Source organism: Gracilinanus agilis, chromosome 5 (assembly GCF_016433145.1).
Source record: "Gracilinanus agilis isolate LMUSP501 chromosome 5, AgileGrace, whole genome shotgun sequence".
Taxonomy (NCBI): Eukaryota; Metazoa; Chordata; class Mammalia; order Didelphimorphia; family Didelphidae; genus Gracilinanus; species Gracilinanus agilis.
In genome coordinates, this window is record NC_058134.1 from 223,059,676 (window position 1) to 223,068,181 (window position 8,506).

Genomic DNA, 8,506 nt, shown 5'->3' on the forward strand with positions numbered 1-8,506 from the left:
GGGCAGTGCCCCAGGTGGCGGGGGCGGCGGCGGCTGGCCCGGAGCGGGAACCGGGGCGGGGGCCAGGGCCAGGGGGGGCTGCAGCGGCCCAGCGGCCAGCACCCGGCCGTACACGTCCCGGAAGAGGCTCTCCATGCAGGCGGTCAGGTAGATGGCGGCGTGCTCATGGATGCGCAGCGCCACGCGGCTGTCCACCATCCAACGGTACACCTTGCCCACCGAGAAGGTGAGCCCGCAGCGGGCCGACTTGCCACGGCCGAAGCGGTCACCGCCGGCGCTGCTCATGTTGTAAAGGGACAGCGCAGCGAGCGCCGCGGCCGTGCAGTGCGCCGCCAGGCTCCAGGACAGCACGATCTCCATGGCGCTCTGGACCTCGTGCTTGGTGCACTTGGCGAAGCGCAGGCTTAGCCGCTGCGCCTCCTTGGCGATCCGCACCAGCGCCCGGCTAACCAGTGTGGAGAGGCGGGCCAGAGCATCCTTGGGCAGGCCCGGGCCCGTCACGGGCGCTGGGAGGCAGGCGGCTGCCAGGCCGGCCCGCGGCTCCCGGGGGCGCAGCAGCAGCAGCGCCTCCAGTTCGGGCAGGGTCCAAGGCACGTCCTCGAGGTCGGGTAGCAGCCTGGAGCAGTGCTGGCCCGCACAGTCCAGCACCTCGGAGTCTTCCACCAGGGCAGTGTTGACGGTGTCAAAGCTGTTGTGTCTGCTGTGCATGGAGTCAGCTAGATGCGGCCAGCAGCTCCCTCCATAAGGGTACGAGGACGACGCTGGGTGCGAATCAGAGCAGCACAGCGACAAGTTGGAGGAGCGGACAGAGTCCGCCGCGCCACCATAACCCGAGTCCAGCGTCAGATCTTCCAGCGTCCTCACCACGCTCTTACCTCTCCTGGCCATCGCGGCTGCACTTCATGCTGCTCCAACGAGAAACCAACCCGGGCAGGGAAAGCCAGAAAAAGAAAGGCAGTGCGTGAGGAGGGCGGAGAGAGCAGGAGAGAGGGGGAGCCGGCAGGGAGGAGAGCCTGGCCCGCCCCGCAGCCGCTGCCGACGCCTCTGAGGCTCACTTTTCCTCCAGCCGCAGAACTACCAAGTGTTACTACTTTCCGCCTTCTTGGGCCGTTGCCGCCTCCTTTTGCGCACGCAGAGCAGACTCCCAAGTCATCTTCCGTGGCTCCGGAGCTAGAGCAAGATCAGAGGCGCACGAGAACTGCGAGGAGGAGGAGGAGGGCGGCCAGAGCAATCCGGAGTGGGGGGTGGGAATCACACGCAGTTACTTTCCACTTCCAAATTTAAAAAAAAAAAAAAAAAATGAAACAAGGAAGAAAACAAAAAGTCTTTTGCGCGTTTCTCCGTGGGTCCGAGGGCTAGGCTCCCTTCGGTAGCGAAAGCCAGGTGGCGGTCCGATCAGACTACGACGACTGCAACAGGAGCGGCCAGACGCCACTGCTGCCGCCGCTGCAGCACCGCTGGCCGGCCCTCCTGCCTGCCTGTCCGCCTGCCTGCTGGGCGCAGTCTCGCAGTCCGAGCCCTGCACTGCACTGGAGCGGGGAAAGCAGAGCAGCAGCAGCCAAGCAGCCAGCCAACCCTCTCTCTACCGTACCCGCAAAAGCAAGCCAGCCAGCTGGGGAAGGACGTATGTAAAGGAGGACGGCGGAGAGAGCCAATGGGATGGAAGCATGCTAATGAGCTCCGTCTCTTCCTCCTTCCCCCCCTTTCGTCAGTTTCTTCGCCACCAGCAGCACCTACCGCCACTCCCCCCTCTCTTTTCCTCCCCTACCCCCCCCCCCCACGCCCCATTCTAGCCACAAGAAGAGGGGAGCTTCCTTTACGCTTGGGGATAGGTGGTATTAGGCACCAGCACCCCAGCTCCGAAGGTGCATGGACTGCTGCAGCCCATTTGGTCTGAGGCACACTGACACGCCATCCTTCTACTAGCGTAGACACAGAGCCCAGGACGCAGACGCTCCAGCCTTCAACGCTTGCCTGTCTGGCTCTGGCTTTGCAGGGTCTCTTCTATGCCTGCCAGTCTGCTTCTCGGCCTCCCCTTTGGCTGTTTTGGTTTTTAACTTTGCCTCTCAGCCAGCTAGGAGCTTCCTCTCCTCTCTTCCTTCGCCCCTCCCGGGGATCCAAGACAAACAACTGCGTTCCAGGAATAGGGAAGCTAATTCAGGCGCAGGTCTAACCCCATCGGGGAAAAGAAATTGGAAACCCGGGCAAAGTGAGTTAGGGCTTGCAAAAGCAGCAGCTGCGAAGGAATCTCTCAGTAATCCCTGCGGGGCAGCTCCAGGCTGCGAGCATCCCAGGGATTGTTTTCGAGGCACCTTTCAGGTTGTAGCCACAGAAGAGGCTGCTGCCGCCCATCTCTCCCATCGCAACAGTGGCCACGCTCTGGGTACGCTGGGCATCTTCTGGGAGTTGAGCAGGAAGCGCCGGGCCCAAATTCAGCTTATTAAGCTCACACCCAAGAGACCTCACTTTCTTCACGCTCACTTTGCAGCTTAAAAAAGAAAACAAACATCCTTCAAATAAAAATTCCTTCACATGTTCACACATGTTCTCGTGTGTTGCCATTTATGTTTTTAAAAACAAGCTCACTTTTTTTTTTTTTTAACCCTCACCTTCTGTCTTGGAATCAGTACTAAGCCCTGGTTCCAAAGCAGAAGAGTAATAAGAGCTTGGCAATGAGGGTTGTGAGACTTGCCCAGGGTCACACAGCTAGGAAGTGTCTGAGGTCAAATTTGAGCCCAGGATCTGCCATCTCCAGGCCTGGCACACTATCCATTGAACCACCTAGCTGCCCATGTAGGCTAACTTTCAATTCTAATGTAAATTATTTGTTTGTTTGTTTTTCAGCAGTTAGGGACCTCAGATTCCCTCTAACCTAATTGCCCTGTTTTACAAATGAGGAAACTGAGGCCCGGAGAAATTAGATGTTTCACTCAATGTGCCACAAGCAATAAGTATCAGAACCCAGGTACTCCACTGTACCATATTTTTCTTGGTATTCTTTGAAAAATTCCTCCAGTCTTGGGTTCAAATGTGATCTCAGACACTTCCTAGTTGTGTGACCCTGGGCAAGTCACTTAACCCCCATTGCCTAACCCTTCCTTACCTTCTGCTTTGGAACTGATACTCCGTATCCATTCTAAGGGAAAAGTCAAGAATTTTTTAAAAGTAAAGCCTTTCCAGAGATGAAAATTAACCACATTTCTGTAACTATAAAGGCAATCTTCAAAAGTCGCCTGGAGGCCAGTGACTGACCCAGGGTAGCATGATGAGTATGTGTCAGAGTCAGGATCTGACCTGAGGTTTTTCTGATTCCTAGACCCATTGTTGTTCTTCAGTTGCCTCATTTGGAGTTTACTAGAACGGTTTGCTATTTCCTTTTCCAACTCATTTTACAGATGTCATATTCAAGCTCTGGGAGTTGAGAGTCACACCTTGATTGATAGTTGGAGACTTCGGAATGTTCACAGAGGCCGTGAGGGGAAAAAAAAAAAAAGCAGTTGACCAGAGAGGGTATAAATACCCTGAGAGAGTTCTGAGAAGGTTTTTTGATTTTGAGACCCTTGGCTTTTGGTTTAAGAGCCTTGACCTGAAATCCTTGACTAAAACATCTACTTGATCTTGGACATTGATTGACCTGTGGGTCTGACCGTGGATCCTCTGATTCTCTCTGAATTCCCCCTAGATATTTAGACATCTGAACCATCATTAGATATTTAGGTATCCTGGGCGGGGAGGGGGGGGGGGACTAGGAAGTGGGTAGGAGAAGAAGAAGAAGAGGGTGGTAAGGGTGGTATATTCCTGAAGGCTGGAGGACTGGCACAATAACTAGCAGTAAGAAGTTGAGAGAGATATCATCAATATTTGTGTAAGCAATCAAGAGATTGCTTACTCTGGTTTGGCCATGGCCAGGCTGAGCCAGAGGAGGTAAAGAACAAGAGCCCAGCATTACTGAACAGCCTACAGTCCTGAGGGATTATTGTCATAGATTTAGTGATAAGGTCTCCTATCCCCAATCCATTCCTGATCATTCCTTTCCCTTGTTAACAAGATAGATACATTTTATTAAGTACCTTCCTGAGTAGTTATTCCATCACCACTCTGGGGAGGGAGAAACGCAGTCAGATGAATGTTATCCAAGGCTGATAGAGCCCAATACTAATAATCAATCAACCCCAGGTGGGACCTGAAAGGATCACTCATCCACTGACCTTTAGAGATCCTGCCTGGGCACTGTTATAAAGAAGGGCAGTTATTTTAACATCCAGCTGAGTGGCAAGACACAGGTGTCCCTGAACCAGCCATCAAGGGAACCCAGACACAGCTTCCTCAGATTAATAACAACAATATAATAACTAGCCTATTAGAAGTATATAAAGATACCACAAAATTTTTTATTTTTTATAACACAGATGAAGAAACTGAGCAAACAGGATGAAGTGACTAGTCCAGGGTCACACAGCTAGTAATGTATGTGTGTGTTTTGTTGTTGTTCAATCATGCCTGACTCTGTAGCTCCCATTTGGGGTTTTCTTGACAAAGATATTGGAGTGGTTTGCCATTTCCTTCTCCAGCTCGTTTTACAGGTAAGGAAAGTCGGGCAAACAGGGTGAAATGACTTGCCCAGGGTCACACAGCTAGTAAATATGTGTATCCAGATTTTAACTTATGAAGGTGAGTCTTCGTGACTCCAGACCTGGCCCTTAGCACTCTATCCACTATGCTACCTAGCCATCCTCTACTCATTAAACCCAGCTGCCTCTCAAATCCCTTTTGAGCTTCAGTGAGAACAAGGAACTTTACCCTTCTGTAGGCCTTCATGGTTCTCATTTTCTTCATAAGATCCTAGAACTAGAAGGAACTTCTATCATCATCTAGCCTAGACTCTAATATTTTGGAGATCTGAGGAATTGGAGGCCTGAAGTGACTTTGCCCATGGTCACAACAATAGCAAGCATTGGAGACAGGATTTGAACTCTGGTCTCTGACTCTGGAACCAGTCCTTTTACCACTGTTTCACACTCCCACTGAAGGAAGGAGTATAAATATTATTTCCCCCTTTTGTGGATGAGGGAACAAGGTTAAGATTCTTCCTGGCTGGGTGGTGATACTGAGTTCTCAGGTATTGTCTGTCAGGTCCTACTGAAGAACTGGATACCTACAGTCCCAAGGCTAAGCTGGAAAAATCTAAGAGCTGATAGCTCTTTTGGTAAAAAAAACAACTTTCAAGTTTTAGAACAGTTTAATTTGTTGGTGGGGCAGTTGGGGGTACAATGAATAGAGCACCAGGTCCTGGAGTCAAAAAGACCTGAATTCAAATCAAGCTTTTGGCTCTAACCATTTGTATGACCCTGGACAAGTCATTTCACCCTGTTGGCCTCAGTTTCCTCATCTGTAAAATGAGCTAGTAAAGGAAACACAAAACCACCCTATTATCTCTGCTAAGAAAACCTCAAATGGGCTCATAAAGAGTTGGGCATGACTTAAAAAATAACTGAATAACAGCAAGGACAAACTTGATGGCAGAGATAAGACCCAATACCCAAGACTCCACTTATATCTTCAATTCTTCCCACTAGATTTGTGATCTCATTAATGTGGGTATTTCTTCTCACAATGCAGATCTCAAGCCATCCATATATGTGTATCCTTTGTGATTCTTATCAATGTCCTCCCATAAATTTGCCACCAGAAATTCATCCAATGTGGATGGGACCTTACTTGAATTCTCTTGATATTTTGGGGGGATATTTTATACCAAATGTTCTTCTTCTACTGCTAATAACAATAACATATCTTTAACACTTACTTTGCTAAATGCTTCAAGATTATTATCTCATTTGATCCTCACCGTAGGAGGTAGACGTTCTTATTCTTTCAGATTTACCGGTGAGAAAACTGAAACAAAAAGGGCTTAAGTGACTTGCCCAGGATGACACAGCTAGGAAAAGTCTGAGACTTGATTGGAACTCAGTTCTTCCTGACTCCAGGCCTGGTAATCTATCCCCTTTGTCACCTACCTGACGCCATACTATTTTGTAGTTATTCAGTCATTCGGTCATATCCACTTCTATGAACCCATGGGCCAGCTGTCCATGAGGTTTTCTAGACAAGGTCCTAGAGTAGTTTGCCATTTACTTCTCTAGTACTATACCATAGTAAATATCCAGCTCTAAAAGCTTTGACTGATATGGTTACTTGGTATCAACTGATAATCAATAAAGGAAGCACATTGGTGGGGGCTCATGAGCTGCAATAATAGAATGAAATTCCACAGTCTCTAAATTCTAGAGTCTGTTTCTAGAACCTTGAAGGAAGATGTGGTAATCTCTTTTACTAGGAGCAAGACTCTGACATAAGTAAAAATCAGAAAACTACACAAGTTGGATGTCCCTTCTAGCCCTTCAGCTTCTCTCACTGACTGACCGATTCCTCTCAAAAGATTCATTTTAAGACGAGATCTCAGGCCAGTTGTATTTTTATCCTTCTCTAGACTCCACTCCTGCTTTCTCTACAACGTACCTGGAAGTTTCATCTCGGGCCCCCACCCTCCATTTCTTTTCAGCTTTCTTTTATGGATTATCTTTCTCCTTTTGAACGTAAGCTCCTTGAGGACAGGGTCTGTCTTTCCTTTTGTTTACATTGGTATCCCCATTTCTTAGGGCAGTGTCTGGCCCATGGAAAAGACTTCATAAAAGCTTCTTGGCAGGACTTTGAAGTAGCCCCAGAACAAGTGTGGCACACACAAATAGCCAGAGAAAGAAACCCAACATTCGTGGCTCAGAGGGTTTCTAGAAAAATACTGTCTAAGGTCTGATAGATGAAAGACGACTATTCACGAAAGGAAAAAGGGGGATGGGGATATTGGCTTCAGTTCCTATAGAGCAAAGGGGCTGGACTCCAAAAGCTATGCTTCCTCTGAATTCAATAGAGTTGGGGAGAAGGAAGGACAACCCAGGAATCTGGAATAGCTTAGACAAATAGAAGGGGATGCTGAGGTCTCCAAAATTTCAGCCAGGGTCCAAGGCCTTAAAGAGTTGGATGAGTAGGGATAGAATTAGTGAAATCAAGGGACAGCTGGGTGACTCAGTGGATTAAGAGCCAGACCTAGTGATGGGAGATCCTGAGTTCAAATTTGGCCTCAGATACTTCCTAGCTGTGGGACCCTGGGCAAGTCACTTAACCGCCATTATCTAGCCCTTGCTGCTCTTCTGCCTTAGAACCTTATACATAGTATGGATTCTAAGGCAGAAGGTAAAGGTTTTTAAAAATTAGTGGGCTAATGCACATTATTTTTATATAGTCGCTGCTTACTCAGAATTCAACCATGGGCCCTCAGCCCTATGTAGCCCTGCCTCACTATGCTTGTGAAACTCCCTGCGGGAGCATGCAAATTCTCCTGCCAATCCAGTGCTTTTTTGTTCAGCTCAGCCTCCAAATTAGTTTTCAGGAGCTGAAAAAAAACCCACAACTGAGAACTCTTCTGTCTGGATTCATCACCGTCGCCTTTGCACGCTGAGTTCTCCTTCCTGACTGGCAGAAGGCTGAGGCTGAAGACAAGCTAGTCTTGAGGAGGAGGGAGAGGAGAAGGACTAAAAAATCGCCCATGGCCCACAGTACTGCCTGTATCTCCTGATTTCAGATTAGTCTGATGGGAGAGAACAAAGGATCATGAACCCAAAGCTTCAACGGAGGGCAGGGGGCCATCGAATCTTTCCTTTTACAAATGAAGAAACTGAGTCAATATGGAAATGAATTATAGTTTCATAGGTTGAGGAAGTGAAAAAAAGAGGAAGAGGGACAAAAGATGCTTCATCACAAAAATCACACCGAACAACTGAACTGGAAGAGATCCAGGGGCCACCGGATCCTACCTGTGTGATAGCACCCCTGAGAAACCTCCAGTTGGAGACCTCCAGGGAGGAGTAACTCATTACTTCCCCTGGCAGCCCCTTCCTTTTTGAGACAGTTCTAACTGTTTAGAGCAAGCCAAAATGTGCTGCTCTGAAATCTTTACCCATCAGTCCTAGTTTTCTCTTCTGGGATCAAGTAGAAAAAGTCTGATCTCCATAATTTCAATTAGCAAACCACTCAACAAGCACTTGTTAAGCTCTAACTATGCAGAAGGCGCTGGTTTAAGAGCTGGAGATATGAAGAAAAGCTAAAAAACTGTCCCTGCCCTCAAGGAGCTTATGGTTTATTATTATTATTTTTTTAAAAACCCTCACCTTTCACCTTGGAATCAATACTATGTATTGGTTGCAAGGCAGAAGAATGGTAAGGGCTAGGCAATGGTGCTCAAGTGACTTGCCCAGGGCCACACAGCTAGGAAGTATGTGAGGTCAAATTTGAACCCATCTCTAGGCCTGGCTCTCAATCCACTGAGCTACCTAGCTGCCCCATTTTACAGGTGAGAAAACTGAGATTTGAAAGAGTCCATCAGTCAATATTTATTATGGTTTACTTGGTGTCAAACCCTGGGATGAGAAGCTGGAGGTACAAAAAGGCT

General features: G+C 48.4%; 1 protein-coding gene across 1 annotated transcript in view; it reads right to left on the reverse strand.

Annotated features, from left to right (window-relative positions):
* BTBD11 (BTB domain containing 11) overlaps window positions 1–888 on the reverse strand; it is a 334,485-nt gene extending 333,597 nt beyond the window's left edge. The window contains exon 1 of the mRNA XM_044679134.1: window positions 10–888. Coding sequence (XP_044535069.1) covers window positions 10–888 — 879 coding nt within the window. The remainder of the gene's footprint in view (window positions 1–9) is intronic.
* Window positions 889–8,506: the final 7,618 nt, after the last annotated feature.